This window comes from Dendrobates tinctorius, unplaced genomic scaffold (assembly GCF_039654945.1).
Source record: "Dendrobates tinctorius isolate UK_male_01 unplaced genomic scaffold, ASM3965494v1 ptg000027l, whole genome shotgun sequence".
Lineage (NCBI taxonomy): Eukaryota > Metazoa > Chordata > Amphibia > Anura > Dendrobatidae > Dendrobates > Dendrobates tinctorius.
The window spans coordinates 8,460,093-8,477,845 of NW_027361695.1; the positions used below are offsets into that span (position 1 = coordinate 8,460,093).

The following is a 17,753-nucleotide window of genomic DNA, read 5'->3' on the forward strand; positions in this document are numbered from 1 at the left end:
GGGTAGGTATATAGAGATTAAGTTAACCCTTCATAAGGGAGTATACAGCCATTCTGACATGGATATTCAAAGTAAATACAGAATCATCATCGGGTCTACAGATAACGGGTGACAGATAAACATTAATATTGAATATTTTCAGAAATCCTATCAACATACTAAGGAAAAAAGAGGGGGTCTCCAGCACCAAAATTAGTGATAAAAGATAAAACTCACATTTATTAGGAAGGTTTTAAAATCATATTAATAAGCCGCCATGACAGGCAAGGCTACCTTACGCGTTTCAGACAGATATCTGACTGAAACGCGTAAGGTAGCCTTGCCTGTCATGGTGGCTTATTAATATGATTTTAAAACCTTCCTAATAAATGTGAGTTTTATCTTTTATCACTAATTTTTGTGCTGGAGACCCCCTCTTTTTTTCCTTTGGATTTATAGCGCCAGTTGAACCGCACTGGACATCTGGCATCAGACCGCTTATGGACACTGATGTACGGTAGGCTGAATATTTTTTTTCTCTTGTTTTGCTATATACTTTAAAAAAAAGCCCTCTAATTTCTCGATTATAAATACTTTGTGTCCCAGTGCAGCATCTAGGGCACAGGAGCGATGCAGCGCGCCATGTGTGACTGGTTGATGCCTTGGTAAAGTTTGATTAAAGGGACTCAACACCCTGTGGCCACCTTGACATCTGTACGGATGTAGCCTTCCGGTGATCTAGTACAAATGTTTTATGTCTCGTTTTCTTACATGTTAGACACATTTTTGAAAAACCCCTTTAAATGGGCATAATTATTTCTTTACGGTTGTAGATGTCGTGCTGCCGTTTACTCCTTTCTTTAGGATGCTGGAACTGATTCTGACATCTTTAATCTAAACGTGTGATGCCCAGCATTGCCTCGCGTTATCAGTAGCCCGGTCAGGATCCAGAAGATGCCACAAGCTGTTGAATCTCTGGTCGGGGGGGAAGGATTTCAGACAAACCGTTCTACACAGACACATTTTCCAGTCTTCTCACAATTCTATTGCATTGCCCAAAGCGGCCTTCTTCAAAGAGCCACCGCACAACAAAGGAGGAGCTGGCAACCTCAGTATTATGTTATCTGAGCTCGGCAGTGCCGGTGTATACTGTGCATGGCGTCCTTCGGAGATTTGAGCAATACGCCTGCATTTTATACTGGGAGTAAAAAAAAGACGTATTGTTCCATGTTTGCTGAATCCCAATGATACGAAGGAAGTCTGTGCAGCGGGTGGAAACCTAAGGCGATGTGCGGAGTGTGCATAAGAGCCTGGAGTAATGTACAGCCTGGCATAAATGTAATTTGCATCTATATATGGTGCCAACAAAGAAGGCTTTCTTTTGCATTTGTTTTGTCTTCTGGGGGCATGCAACATCATAGCCAACACACGAGAGTAGTGATGAGCGAACGTTCTCGGATGAAGTGTTATCTGAGCATGCTCGGGTGCTAACAGAGTGTCTTCGTCAAGCTAGAAAAATATGTTTGAGTCCCCGCGGCTGCATGTCTCACGGATGTTCGATAGTTGCAACGCATGCAGGGATTGTCTGTTAGGCAATCCTTGCATGTATTGCGGCTGGCAAGACATGCGGCCGCAGGGACTTGAACATATTTTTCGAGCACGCCGAAGACGCTCCATTGGCACCCGAGCATGCTCAGATAACGTCTTATCCGAGCACGTTCGCTGATCACTACACGAGGCATAGCAAGGTCCCCACCTACTAGTTCCGATCTACGTCTCTGGTTCCCTTATGCATCAGAGCCCAGGAGCAACTACTATGTCTGTACCCTCCAGAGCTACCATGTCACCCATCCATAGGAAGCTAAGTAACCCCTTAAATTTTGTCCCCGTCTTGTAGATTTATATCTATTGGATAAACCATATATGTTTAGTAGATGCTGGTACTATCCATGGAGAACAGGACTCCTGAAAATCCTATACAAATGAATGGGAATTCTGACCATAACTGGTGGTCCCATCGGTTGGGCTCGCCTCTACCATACATTTATGGCACATCCTGTGGATATATCCTAAATATACAAGATGGGAATACCTGCCCCTGAATTATGGGTGCATCCAGGGGAACCACATATGTATAATATGACTGTTGCCCTGAGTGAGAGCAATGGGTTTACCCTGGTAATTATTCTTGAAGGGCTGTTCTAGTTCCAGGGGTTTGCGGCCTGTCTAAAGCCGGTTCGACACATCCAAGTTAGACTGTCAGAGTACAGACCAACATGGTGACAGATCATTTTCTTTTTCTTTTCCTTTTTTATTAAATAAAAAAAAGTGTAATTTAATCCTGCTGTCATGTGTTAGGCTTTTTTATTTTTTTTTTTATTCTGCAGCAAAAAATACACGCTGCTCAACTTGCTTTGGCATTAAAAATGTGTGTATATATATATTAATAATCAGTTGTATTGTTGCGCACACCTCTTGCAGCTACCTGGGTTTTTAGATAGAGGTTTGTGTGCCAGACAACAAAAACGGCCCATCTTCCAAAATGCACTACTTAAAATCATTCTCTGTGCAGACCTCCACGCACCAAATGAAGCAAGATGGGAGCCAGCAGCAATTTTTCAAACCATTTTAAAAATAGACACAAGGTAACCTAGAGTCAATGTGAGTGTATAATACTTATCACTGAAGTATTTTACAGTCTCCTAGTCTAAGTACATCGGGTCTGTACCCCTTTAAGAAGTAAAGGGTCTTCCCACACATTGCAATCCTGACTAGGAACAGCTCGGAGAATGCAGCTCTGCAGCCGCCAGAATAATCTTTGTCCTCATTCGGTGAATTACACAATGTCTTGATGAAGAAAGTTTTAATCAGTCAAATCTGCCGTGATTTAGGGGGATTTTGTGTCTAATAATTACAGGCTGTTTGATCGGGGGGGATAAGGAAAGGATTACCGTTCCCTTTGAACATGGCAACTTTCTAATTACATGTATTTACTTGACTAATCAAGAGGATGTCCACCTGCCGAGACGGACGATTATTGTGTTTTGTTGCGGGACATGTGGATACAGAACAACAAGAATATTCTTTTTTGAGCCTGCTATACGGTAGAGATGTGTTTTCCTTGCCTCGGTGATGGTGTACTATGCTACAAATAAAAAAAAAAAAAATTATCTCCACCTGTCCTCATCGTTCTGTTGTTAGGTCTTACATTCTGCGCTGATTAGTTTTGTGCAATCTCTCTATAATAACATGCTGAGCTCAAGTTTTCTGATACATGTAAAGCCCCTGCTTAGAGTTTTTCCCAACATTGCAGTTTATTAATCTGTGAGATCAGACTGCTGGGACTCGCACTGATCCCGAGAACGGGGTCCTGAAATACTTTGTCGGAATGGAGAGGTGGCCGTACGTCCGTTCCCCACTCCTATTCATTGGCTATAAGATTGTCGGAGATGGTGATGTACAGGTATCAACTTTCTCCGACAGACCCGTAGAGAATGGATGGATCGGTGGCGCGCATGTGCAGGAACCACTCCATTCCAGGATGGTATTTCAGAGCCCAATTCTTGATGATGGAAAAGAGAGAACTTACAATGTTGACAGTTACTCGCTATCTCCCACCCTCAAGATTGGTTCTCTGAAACTCCCCATCGGAATGGAGAGGTGCCCACTGATGAGCAAACGTGCCCGGCCAAGGCATTATCGGAGCATGCGCAGATAGTGACCGAGTGATTTTGGCACGCTCGCATAATAAGTTTGAGTCCCTGTGTCTGCATGTCTCACGGCTGATAGACAGCCGCAACACATGCAGGGATTGTTTAACAAACAGCCAGTCCTTGCATGTGTTACAGCTGTCAAACAGCTGCGAGGTATGCAGCCGCTGGGACTTGAACATATTTTTCGAGCACGCCGAAGTCACTGTTAGCACCCGAGCATACTCCGATAAGACCTTATCCTGGGCACGTTTGCTCATCACTAGTGCCCACATATGCTCTCCACTGCTCTACTCATTCACTATTGGACTGCTGGAGAAAATATCTCCAGTGGTGAATGGAGCATGGGTGTTAGAGTATGGCCATTGCACCATCCTGAAACTGTTTCACAGCCTCCACTGCATTTTCAGTCTTAAAAGGAATCTGTCACCCCTTTGTTCGACTATGACCTGCCGGCACCGCCATCAGGGGCTTATTTACCGCCAAAATCACTCGGTTACTATCTGCGCATGCTTCGATAACGCCTTGTCCGGGCACGTTCACGCAATAATTTACATTTTTTTGATTCTTCAGTGATAGTTTTGAACCACATGATATCTTGCAAGTCAGTGGGGGTCAAACTACTTTGACCCCCAATGATTCCAAGAACGGAGCTCTAAAAACATTTTCAGGATGGTGCATGCATGCACACCCAATGCTCCATTCACTGCTGGAAATAATGGAATACTGCGATCTACTTTCTCCACCAGTGTAATAGAGAATGAACAGAGCAGAGCACCTCTCCATTTAGACTGTGTTTCAGAGCCCAAATCTTGAGTGTGGATAGGAGATATGTAATGTTATATGTTATTCCCAACATTGCAATCCATCTCCTATCCAACTTCAACATTGGGGCTTGGAAATGTCAGATCAGAATGAAGTGGTGCTTGCGCATGCGCTGCACCGATCCATTCATCCTTATTGAGATTGCTGGAGAAAGACGATGGTGAAGTCCATCTATCCCCGACAGTCTTATAGAAGATGAGGTGAGGCACACATGTATGGCCATCTATCCATTCTGACTAGGTATGTCAGAGACCCGTTCTGGGGATCAGTTTGGGGGGGGGGGTCACAGTAGTCTGAACCCCACTGATGTTGATAACGTTCACTAAGAAGATTATCCCTTTAAGAGGTATTAAGATTTACTCTTGGAGAATTAAGCAATTGTAATAGTCTTAAAAAATATATTGTTCATCATGTCATACATGGGCAGTTTCTAGTGTTGCTCCATAATGGCACATGCGCTGGAGATAGACTGCCTATATATGATGTATGGCACAGACATTTCTTGCTACACAAGTGCCATTCATAGAAAGACCGGGATGGATACACCGATGAGGGAGGATGGTTCCGATAGGGAGAGATTACGACCTGGGTTGTGTAGTTTAGAGTGTTCTGCCCTGCAGACACTCACCAATGCTGAATTTACCAAAGTGCAACTACCCATGAAACAGAACAGAGTTTTGAAAAACGACAATCCCCTTTAGTTGCACATTGTCCAACTTTTGGAAACCCAATAACATTCTGTCCCCTTGCATCCTCCGCTAGAGGGAGCTTGCTGCATATGCTTTTGAGTGCCCTCTAGTGGAGGCTATAGGCATACAAAATGTTATTTAGCTCTCTTAATACAAGGGATTTGCCACTGTGTCACAAAAATGGCACTCAGGCCACCATAAAAGTAGAGTTGTTGCAATTTGATTTTCACATTCTTGTCCGTCAACCAATGATGGTGGTCTGTGACCGCTGGGCAGGCTTGGGAGACCCCCCTCTAACCTGATGGCATTGAGGATCTCCTTTTGATTAGCCGGCCTAGTGTGACATCTTAATTGCGACAGGCTGAGTAATCAAAGAGCAGCCACGTATGCCATCAGGTAAGATACTGTTCTCTCTCCGGTCCGTAGGCCACAGACCATTGATTTGCACCAACTCTCTTAAGAAGGAAGAAGCGTAAACGCATAAGCGCATCCTAAACCATAGCTTACGATCAGCAGCCGATTTGTTCTGATCTTTGACATGGATTAGCTTGAATAGGTCTTCATTTTCCTGTGCACTAGTTCACAGTGAGTTGATATTGGGTGTTGTAGTGCAGCTTCTTGGACATGTATCACAGCAATAGACTTTAATGGCGTTTTCTTCCTTACCAGGATCGCGATTATTGGAACAGGGCTACAGGTCTGTTCGGAGAGGAAAGCTCTGATATGAAAGAGCAATAAAGTCTCCTAATCCAGGCAAATGAAAGTGTCACTCTGCGGGGATGAGCGGTGCAGGGAAGGCTATCCAGTGCTTTACAGCACAGGAGTATATACGATAGATCTTCCCGCATTAGATGCTTGGTAATCTGTCATAAACAAATAATGTTGGATAAAGATTCCCGGAGTTGTCGGACGTGTTCTGTGACCACAAAATACGATATTCCACTTATCTCTTATATGGCATTCTTGTGCCAACTCTTTTTTGCGCATTCACATGTGATTCCTTGTATTGGCACTGTCAATGTAACTGAGCCACCGATGGGGGCATTGTATCAGTAATTCACAGTATAAAAGCCCCCCCATACACAGACTAATATTGACCATACAGACTATCAACGGTTTGGCCGAAACTCTGACAAATGATTATCGGGAAGCTGAGGATCCAGTATGTCTAATTGACCATACCAACTATCAATGGTTTGGCCGAAATTCTCGGACAAATGATTTCCGGGAAGCTGAGGATCCAGTATGTCTAATTGACCATACCAACTATCAATGGTTTGGTCGAAATTCTCGGACAGTGATTACCAGGAAGCTGAGAATCCATTATGTCTAATTGACCATACCAACTATCAATGGTTTGGCTGAAATTCTCGGACAAATGATTACCAGGAAGCTGAGGATCCAGTATGTCTAATTGACCATACCAACTATCAATGGCTTGGCCGAAATTCTCGGACAAATGATTACCAGGAAGCTGAGGATCCAGTATGTCTAATTGACCATACCAACTATCAATGGTTTGGCTGAAATTCTCAGACAAATGATTACCAGGAAGCTGAGGATCCAGTATGTCTAATTGACCATACCAACTATCAATGGCTTGGCCGAAATTCTCGGACAAATGATTACCAGGAAGCTGAGGATCCAGTATGTCTAATTGACCATACCAACTATCAATGGTTTGGCTGAAATTCTCAGACAAATGATTACCAGGAAGCTGAGGATCCAGTATGTCTAATTGACCATACCAACTATCAATGGCTTGGCCGAAATTCTCGGACAAATGATTACCAGGAAGCTGAGGATCCAGTATGTCTAATTGACCATACCAACTATCAATGGTTTGGCCGAAATTCTCGGACAAATGATTACCAGGAAGCTGAGGATCCAGTATGTCTAATTGACCATACCAACTATCAATGGTTTGGCTGAAATTCTCGGACAAATGATTACCAGGAAGCTGAGGATCCAGTATGTCTAATTGACCATACCAACTATCAATGGTTTGGTCGAAATTCTCGGACAATGATTACCAGGAAGCTGAGAATCCATTATGTCTAATTGACCATACCAACTATCAATGGTTTGGCTGAAATTCTCGGACAAATGATTACCAGGAAGCTGAGGATCCAGTATGTCTAATTGACCATACCAACTATCAATGGTTTGGCTGAAATTCTCAGACAAATGATTACCAGGAAGCTGAGGATCCAGTATGTCTAATTGACCATACCAACTATCAATGGCTTGGCCGAAATTCTCGGACAAATGATTACCAGGAAGCTGAGGATCCAGTATGTCTAATTGACCATACCAACTATCAATGGTTTGGCTGAAATTCTCAGACAAATGATTACCAGGAAGCTGAGGATCCAGTATGTCTAATTGACCATACCAACTATCAATGGCTTGGCCGAAATTCTCGGACAAATGATTACCAGGAAGCTGAGGATCCAGTATGTCTAATTGACCATACCAACTATCAATGGTTTGGCCGAAATTCTCGGACAAATGATTACCAGGAAGCTGAGGATCCAGTATGTCTAATTGACCATACCAACTATCAATGGTTTGGCTGAAATTCTCGGACAAATGATTACCAGGAAGCTGAGGATCCAGTATGTCTAATTGACCATACCAACTATCAATGGCTTGGCCGAAATTCTCGGACAAATGATTACCAGGAAGCTGAGGATCCAGTATGTCTAATTGACCATACCAACTATCAATGGTTTGGCTGAAATTCTCAGACAAATGATTACCAGGAAGCTGAGGATCCAGTATGTCTAATTGACCATACCAACTATCAATGGCTTGGCCGAAATTCTCGGACAAATGATTACCAGGAAGCTGAGGATCCAGTATGTCTAATTGACCATACCAACTATCAATGGTTTGGCCGAAATTCTCGGACAAATGATTACCAGGAAGCTGAGGATCCAGTATGTCTAATTGACCATACCAACTATCAATGGTTTGGCTGAAATTCTCGGACAAATGATTACCAGGAAGCTGAGGATCCAGTATGTCTAATTGACCATACCAACTATCAATGGCTTGGCCGAAATTCTCGGACAAATGATTACCAGGAAGCTGAGGATCCAGTATGTCTAATTGACCATACCAACTATCAATGGTTTGGCTGAAATTCTCAGACAAATGATTACCAGGAAGCTGAGGATCCAGTATGTCTAATTGACCATACCAACTATCAATGGCTTGGCCGAAATTCTCGGACAAATGATTACCAGGAAGCTGAGGATCCAGTATGTCTAATTGACCATACCAACTATCAATGGCTTGGCCGAAATTCTCGGACAAATGCTTACCAGGAAGCTGAGGATCCAGTATGTCTAATTGACCATACCAACTATCAATGGCTTGGCCGAAATTCTCGGACAAATGATTACCAGGAAGCTGAGGATCCAGTATGTCTAATTGACCATACCAACTATCAATGGTTTGGCTGAAATTCTCAGACAAATGATTACCAGGAAGCTGAGGATCCAGTATGTCTAATTGACCATACCAACTATCAATGGTTTGGCCGAAATTCTCGGACAAATGATTACCAGGAAGCTGAGGATCCAGTATGTCTAATTGACCATACCAACTATCAATGGCTTGGCCGAAATTCTCGGACAAATGCTTACCGGGAAGTTGAAGTTCCGGTGTGTTTGACTTAGTTGAGGGTCCAGTATGTCTGATTGACCATACCGACTATCAACGGTTTGGCCGAAACACTTTGACAAATGATTGCAGGGAAGTTGATCCAGTATGTCTGATTTCGGACTGACGATCCTCTTGTTCTCCCTGTGCTAAGCCACCACCAGAGATGGGTTAGACGCTCTCTCCTAGAGAACACAGAAGTACTCGGCAGATTGTGCATTCCTGATGGGAAACCGGTCGAATTAGCTGCCGTCGAACCAACGTTGGGCCAACTCTCATCCAAGGCTTATGGGGGCCCTTAGAGTAGACTGAGCTACTCCACAAAGTGTCACCTCTTTAGATGGTGCTCAGTAGGTACGGCTGGAGATCATGTAGTCATCAAACTAAAGTGTCAGGTCAAGATGGCTCTGAAGGAAGTCCCAGAATCCACGTTTCCTTATACCAGGCAATTCAAACCTTGGATATGTTTACAAAGTGATAGACGAGCAAAAGTAGATTCCAGTAAAGAAGCAAAAATCAGTGTTTCTCTGGTCAAAAAGTCAGAGTCTCTTGGAGTACTGTCGTCACATGTGCTATAAAGGCTGCGAAGCTATGTAAGATATATTTTTTCAAACAGTACAGGCGAGCAGATTCATATAACAACTCTTAAAGGCTGCAAGTGCCAAAAATCATCAGAAATCAAAATTGTATATTTTGTTTTAATATATGCCATTAAAAAACTCCCAGATGTCCTGTTCTGGCCCAGAGAACCTGATTTGGGTTTTATGGATGTTCGTATGTTAAGGCAGGGCCCAGATACCCCTTGAATGTTTGGCAGAATGTGATAATCATGGGCGGTTAGGTGGTTGTAGCCCTTTCCATCTTTTCTGTACTCTGTAATCTAGTGGGGGCAGATTTACTTTAACCGGACAAAATATCCATAACAACCAATCACAGCACAAAAGGCCAAGAGATGAGACGCCCTCTATTATTTTTTTTTTTTTTTTTTTTGTCGTTTACTGGTATAAAAAACTTTACGGCTGTAGATAAGAGACGATTTCCACCTTCGAAGTGGACATAATACGTCCATTACATCTGCTGCTGTTATGACGCGCTGTAGCGAGCAGCGGCACCCTGGAAGGGTTAAATGTCCGGCCCTGCCATTGTCAGATGTAACCTGCGCACTGAACTTTGTACAGCTCTCTGACACCACCCAGTGGCCAAAGGTTATTCCGCGCATGATATAAAAGATGTGTTTTTGTTTTCTCTTTTTCGATAATTCTATCTAGAGAATACATTCACTTTCACCAATCAGCCGTAACATTAAAACCACTTGACAGGTGACGTAAATAACATTTACGCTGTGACAATGGCAGCTGTCAAGAGGTGGCATATATCAGGCCACAAGTGAACAGTCTGTTCTTGAAGTTAATGGGTTGGAAGTGAAAAAGACGATAAAAGCTTAAATTGTGATGTTTAGACGGAACATATCGAAATAATTAGATCTGGTGGGATCACGTGACTCTGGTTGCCTCGTTCACGGCGACATAATTGTCATCTGCTGATGGGCTGCAGTCTTCACCGTTCTGTCTGGCAGAAGTAGGAAGGTTTCAGAGGATCAGCCACCCAATAATTGGCTGCAGCGCTCACATGACATAATCGGTGACTTCTGATGGGCTGCAGGGTTCCGTCTGAATGAAGCGTGAAGGCTGCAGCTAATCGGCAGCCACTGAGTGGCTTCATAGCTTCGGCATTCATGTGACATAGCAACCAGCCACCTATGATGACCTTCAGAGTTCCATCTGATGGAAGTGATAAGACTGCAACCGATCAATGGCTGCTCATGTGACATACAAATGTCCCGTGACCGCTGGAACCACTGTTCTGCTTTAGCTTATTGTTTCCCATTCTTTACCTGAAAGAACAAGCAAAGCAAATCCTAACAAATCCATGACTGGGTCTTGGTTTTAGGACTGGCACATTGCCCTCTAATACTGTCTATTGACATCTGGGTTGATTAGATGTCCTCTGTAGAGTTTGGCTTGACCTAAGGATCAAAATCGAAGAACTCTCCTTTCTACCATGGAAAGAACGGAAACAACTAGCTAAGAAGGACCCAACAAAGCCATGACTGTATCTCAGTTTTAGGACTGTCACATTGTCCTCTAATACAGCCTCTTGCCATCTAGGTTGAGTAGATGTCCTCTGTAGAGTTTGGCTTGACCTTTAGTATCAAAATCGAAGAACTCGATCTCTCCTTTCTACCATGTAAGGAACGGGAAACAACAAGCTAAGCCATGACGGGATCTTGGTTTTAGGACTTGCATATGGTCCTCTAATACAGTCTCTGAAGATGCCAAACTCATTACGATGTGTACATGTCCTCTGTAGAGATTAGTTGGTCAAGTATTTTACACAATCAGGGTACCCTTGGTGCACGTCATTGTGGATCACATCAGTCTTATACATGGGGCATTGCGTATTAACTTCCTCCGAAAAATAACAATTTGGACAATACAAGATGGCAGGAAGCTCCTTGTAAGAATAATGGAAATATGGAAGGTTGACGTGAAGAGCAAGAGATGAATTCCAGATTATCTGGTCAATGTCCTATAACGAGAAGATAAAATTATTTTTGTCACTTGCCCCAGACCAATAGGTGCCGGTCTATTTAAGTACCCCTTCTTGAAACTGTTATGGATTCATTCCTAGTTCATCCATCGCCAGTCTCTCGTTTTCCACAGTCACTAGCTCTGGTTTCGTAGGATACATGGAGTTCTTTAGCACGTTCACTGCAGATCTCCTCATTAAACCCACGTAGGGCAAATTACAGCACAGAGAGCCCAAACCCTTTAACCACTTGGAGGACGCGCGGTATACACTGTAATCGTGAACGATGCCATAAATTGTCAGTATTTTTAAACAGATTTTACCTGGATCGACATGCAGCAGTATGAAGAGCAGAATGATGGCCCGCCAGCTGCAGGCAACGGTTAGAAATGCTGTTTTGTGTTTGGCTTAGGGACTTAGTGCTACATAGGAATGTTAATGTACTATGGGCCGCATATGGATGTTACCTTGGATCACACGATCGTCTCTTCTACTTCTCGCTACTAGTCTTTTTTTTTTCTTTTTCTCTTTTTTATAATCCATGATATTCTACATTCCAGAAATGTCGAATTTAGAGTTTTGCTTGGTCGTTGAGTTTTTAAGCTCTAAGGCAGTGAGTTCTCGTCATTCTTTATTTTTGGCTTTATAACAAACATTGACAGCTAAAGACGTGGTACCATCCGTTTTTGTGCTCACTCAGAAATGAGAGGTCACTGAGGGGAAGGAACTTGTGAAGTTTCTAGAGGTATAAAGTCTCGGTACCGGCTCTGTACCCTGTGTACAGCCATCCGGAGCAGATGACATCTGGTCGGTCGACCAGTGTGTTGCACCACTCTTGATGACCTATCCTATGGATAGTACAAAGAATTAAAAAAAGCTGACCAGCTCCTCCAAACGAAATGGAGCTTGTGTGAACAGGTGTGAGCTGCTGTGACCGTAATGTATATACACAAACCTAAGACTACAACAGCGCTAAGATATGTGCAAACATTAAATATGGGAAATGTATCCTGCATAACTGCAGTATACACTAGACTAGGAAAATAAAGAGATGCTCTGGTGCCCTCTTTGGTATGTATATTCTGCAGTCACTGCAGCTTCCGCCTGTTCACACTTGCTTTATTCTGTTGCAAGGCGCTAGTCAGTGTTTGTTTCTTTGTAATACTATTCTGGTGGTGCCTCCATATTCGGCTGAGCTCCTTCCATTGGCTAAAGGCTGTTTCTAAGTTGAGTTGGATTTTATCTGCTTTTTAAGTTTGTAGGGTTTTTTGGCAATGTCTGATAGAAATGGTTATGGTCCCATCAGAAAAAGGTCACCTCGTTGTGGTTGTTGGGCTCTCATGCATTGGTATTAAGTGTTCAGTTTAACTACAACGCCACCACAAGGGGAAATTAAACATTTTTTCTTTTTTTTTTTTTTTTCTCCTTCCCCCTCCCCCCCCCCCCTCCCCTCCCCTTTCCCTCATATATTAGCCACTTACACATAATATACGCACAGCATATTGGAGGTTTTTCCATCCCCCCCCCCCCTTTTCCTTGTCCCACTGTCCTTCCCTTCCCCAAACCCCCCCTTCCCCCCCCTCCCCCCTCCCCCCCCCTCCCCCCCCCTTACCAACCCACCCCCCCCCTCCCCTGCTTTCAATACATTTTTAACAATACCACATTTTCCACCATTTTATTTTTCCACTTTATTCTCTCCTTTTCCAGTCAGGTTATCTGATACTTTTGTGGCCTTTCCATGGGGTGACTCGCACATGCTGCGCGTCATACAGACGTGAATCAGATGGAACAGGCGCTGCTTGTGTAGCGGTCTAGCGCCGGCCGCTCACTCGTGGCGTCTGGCTATTAGGAGCAAAATAACGCTGGTTTCAGCTGTTACCTAGGCAGCGGTTTGTTGCTGATCGTCACATGATGACGTCAGCCTACCGGAAGACAGCTCCATTGATACTGCGCATGTGCTGCAGCCTCCCCACGGATTGGCTCGCAATGGTCAGATGACCGCTCTCAGCCAGGCATTTAACCTGGGATGTTCACAGCCATAGCCACGCCCCCCGAGGAAGCGGTCTCCTATACCGCGAAACGCGCGTAGGGGCATATAAGCTGACGCCTTCATATACCGAGACATGATGGGTATGTTTAACCAGCTCATTTTGAGCTTACTTTGACGTTTACTGCATGATTTATGGCACACTGACATGGCATATGTCTGAGTTTTCCACTCATTCAGCATTAAAAACAAATTGGGTGATGCATATTTAATTTACCAGTCATTGGCACTGACATGTTTATGTACTATATAATACATAACATTACTTTGGGGTTGTTCTTTTAGTGACTCCTGCATAATAGATTCATTCACTGTTTTGTGGCTGGTACAGTGACTACTCCTTATGCCCTCCCCTTGTTTACGGTCATTGTGACTATATTGCAAATTGGTGGTATCTGTTCTTTTGGCTGCACATGCCCATCACAGGCTGTCCGCTTATTTCTCTAGTATCAGGTTACATGTGATTGCCCATTTTATTGGTTTTGTAATTTTCCTGTATCTCTAATGTGTGTCATATTTGGTAAATAAAAACATTATACGTTTGTAATGGATTTGGATTCTAGGCTCTCTTTTCTTCAATATTAATTGTATTTAATATTGAGCAAAATTAAGTATGCCGACATCTCCCTATATACCGTAAGAGCCCCCACATAGCCTCCTATATACAATACAAGCCCCCACATACATAGTTACAGTATGTCCCCCTTATCCTGTGCCCCATTCTGGTATGTATATCCTCCCATCCTGGGCCTCACCCTGGTATGTATGTTCCCCTTGCTGGTATATATGTCCCCCATTCTTCCGCTGCTGTTTAATGAATAGAAAAAAAATAAATGATTACACTCGCCTTCCCTCAGCTCCCCCGCCATGTGGCATCATTTTCTGAATCTGGCAGCTGACTTCAGCTTGCCAGCAATGGGAGTGCATGGACATCACTGCTTTGCGCTCCCAGTCATGTGCATGCTAGCCTCTGATTGTCCAGCACCATGTGTTGCCGTGCACGGACCTGGCGGGTCTCTGCAACGCCATACACTTCAACTCAATGCGAGTCCAAGGATGCGCATCCTGTTGGAAGTTTGTGCTGGTGTCTGTGGGCTCCTAGCCCAAACGGTCTCGGGCTCAACCTCCCACTGCGATCGTTACGCCCCCGGTGAGCCCCACATAGATTCCATTTATGCATACAAATCTCCCATACACATGAAAATAAAACAAAACCGCATACCTCGCTCACGTTCCCCCAGATCTCTGCTCCTGTCTCCTGTGCACCGAGTCTCAGCAGCAGCGTGATGAAATGACGTCATCGCGTCTGCTGTCTCGCGGTGTTTGGTGTAAGATGGAACCTGTTCCCCGTCCTCCACCAATGTATTCACTGCTGTCTGCATCCTGAGGATGCAGACAGTGGTGACCGGGTGCGGCGGTGGGGTAGGGCGACCCGTGGGTTACTGTTTTAGCCCTTCGGCTGTCTTGGTCCGCAGTTTGGCCAGGTCTGATCTACAGCGTTTCTTCTGTTTCCCACCTCCATTTTGCAGTGTCCATGATGCCTGGTATGTGCCGGGTACACATGGCGTCTCGGCGGGGCAGCACTGCCTGGTGTCTGTTCTTACAAGTAACAATATCTCAGTTATTTTCTCACTTTCCTCATATGTAATTAACATTTTGATTTCGACCTACAGACTGTTTCTCCATTGGCTTCGTGTGAGCTGTGTCGCTGGTTAAATTAGCAGTTCAACATTAGACGCCCCCATAGAATTAGCTGTGAACTGTCAATTATTTAATTTAGGCTTTGTACCGAGACTTCTGCTTTATGACATAAATGATCAGCGAGTTGGACCGCCACTCAGGAAAGCTGGGTGGGGGGGGGGCATCATGTGAGTAAATGGGATAAAGCAGGGTCTTGGAGTTTTAGTTCAAATGAGGCTTTTACCAAAGTCTGCAGCCTTTTGTTTATTTTTAAATGCACTAAAACTGGAGTTAATGGGTTGGTTTATTCCCCCTCCCACCCTCAATGTACGGAAGATCTGTGCTGGAAACCAGTTGTATTATTATTAGCTTTATTTGAGGATAAATGTTGGACTTTTCAAAGTAGATCTCTGCTTTTCAGAGTTCCAAATCTTATGCATAGACACAATTCTAGCTGCCTGCAACTAAACATAGGCTCATTCTGCTTAATGTCTTATTTCTTATGTTCCCCTAGTGGTGGCTGCAGATATAGAATCTTATCATGTATCTCTGTATACAGGGACTCCCCCTAGTGGTGGCTGCAGACAGGATCTTATCATGTATCTCTGTATACAGGGACCTCCTCCTAGTGGTGGCTGCAAACAGAATCTTATCATGTGTGTCTGTATACAGGGAGCTCCCCCTAGTGGTGGCTATACACTCAATCTTATCATGTATCTCTGTATACAGGGAGCTCCCCTTAGTGGTGGCTGCACACAGAATCTTATCATGTATCTCTGTATACAGGGAGCTCCCCCTGGTGGTTTCTGCAGACAGAATCTTATCATGTATCTCTGTATACAGGGAGCTCCCCCGAGTGGTGACTGCGGACAGAATCTTGTGTATCTGTGTATACAGGGAGCTCCCCTTAGTGGTGGCTACAGACAGAATCTTATGTATCTCTGTATACAGGGAGCTCCCCCTAGTGGAGACTGGAGGTAGAGGGAATTTTATCGTTTAAATCTAGAGCCGTAGCTGCTGCTATTTCTAAATATATTAAGAAATTACTCTGCACAAAATGTTGCACCGAATTAGAAAACTATTGCAATCTAATGATTGGCCTATTTTGTACTGAATATGATAAATGGAGGAACCAGCAAATGTCATGAAATCTGTACTCAGATTTCCGCTCCACATTAATCCAGCATAGAAGCCACGAGTGCCCCCTGACCCTTTGACCACACAGCAGTCGTGTACCCGCTGATTGTTCACTATTAGTGGTCATGAGCAGTACTACTGGCGCTAATCACTGCTCAGCACATGGAGCTGTGACACTGGACCTCCGGAGCTTCTGTACTGAATCTATAAGGGCGTATACACGGGGTTTTGGGTTTTTTTTTATCTCTATATTGTGACGGTAGTAAAGACGATTTTAGAATTTCTCTGCAGCACAAGTCTGCCACTAGGGGACGCTAGCTCATACAAAGAAGGTGTTAATGTCAATTATCAAACCAGTGGCCAAAAATAATTCAGACTAAGACCATAGTGTTAATATATAAAGGATTTTTATTTTTATTTTAAGGAGTTTGACAATTTCTTTTTGCTTTTAAGGAACCAACGTCAATGAGGCCAAACGAATCCTGAAGGAGAGCGGTCTGCCCATCACCTCTGCCAACGACCTAGACGATGCTGCCAGAAAGGCCGTCGCCAGCATCAAGAAGAAGTAAAGGCTCCCGTCGCCAACGCACCGAGAAACCTCTAACAATGAATGTATCACGGTTCCGCAGCGCAAAGCTGGGAAAACCGATCCACAGGACGTCACCTCGTCCGGACGACCCATCATAGATTAATATGAAGACCTTGGTAATCTGCACAAATCCTAATCCGTCACTGATTTTATACCAGTATTTTTCCACTAAAATGAAGTTTTATTGTAGTCGGCGGTGATACGTTTGTGTATTTTATACGGATCGATACTGTTATACATACACGTACTGTACAAAGAACTTTATTTTTCTTCCAGACTATGAACTAATAAAGATTTCTTGATCTTATTAATGCAGATTATAATGTGTCCGCTTGTTTCAGGGGCCTGCAGGCGATTTACAAAACAGAAATAATCCTAATTCTGGTTTGGTATGAATTGGAACTGTGCTGATACTTATTTCTGAGCCTTCGATATGACGCTCCGCCGTTACTCCTTGAATGTTTAGCTCTAAATTCAAAGTAGGTGTTTAAGTTTTCACTGTGAAAGAACCGCCATCACTGATTGGACAGACAAGGGGTGTGTCTCTACACCGCCATCACTGATTGGACATACACACAAACACTGGTTTGCAGGAGGAATAACAGAGACCTATCAGGATTTCCAAAAGGGTTCTCATTTTGAAGCTTTTTTTGTTTTTTAATAAAAACTTTTAACAGACAAAAATCTATAGCAGTAATATGTTACAATACTCAGAAGTAGGTTCAGAAACTGCACTCCCCTTCCCAAAACTTTTATACAAAATGCATTACTCCGTAAAAAGCGATAGTGAGCACAAAAAAAAAAAAAACATTCCCCGAGCTGAAGATTGGGTTTCATTA

The 17,753-nt window shown here is 43.6% G+C and overlaps 1 protein-coding gene across 2 annotated transcripts in view; it reads left to right on the forward strand.

Annotated features, from left to right (window-relative positions):
* The window catches only part of SUCLG2 (succinate-CoA ligase GDP-forming subunit beta), a 198,582-nt gene extending 181,361 nt beyond the window's left edge, over positions 1-17,221 (forward strand). The window contains exon 12 of one of the 2 annotated variants that reach the window (XR_012231124.1): positions 16,779-16,895. Coding sequence is in view for 1 of the 2 variants with exons in the window: in XM_073569743.1 (XP_073425844.1) it covers positions 16,779-16,894 (116 nt within the window). In the remaining variant the exon portion in view is untranslated. Of the gene's footprint in view, positions 1-16,778 lie in introns of both variants that reach the window. The other variant, XM_073569743.1, reaches the window with a different exon arrangement.
* Positions 17,222-17,753: the final 532 nt, after the last annotated feature.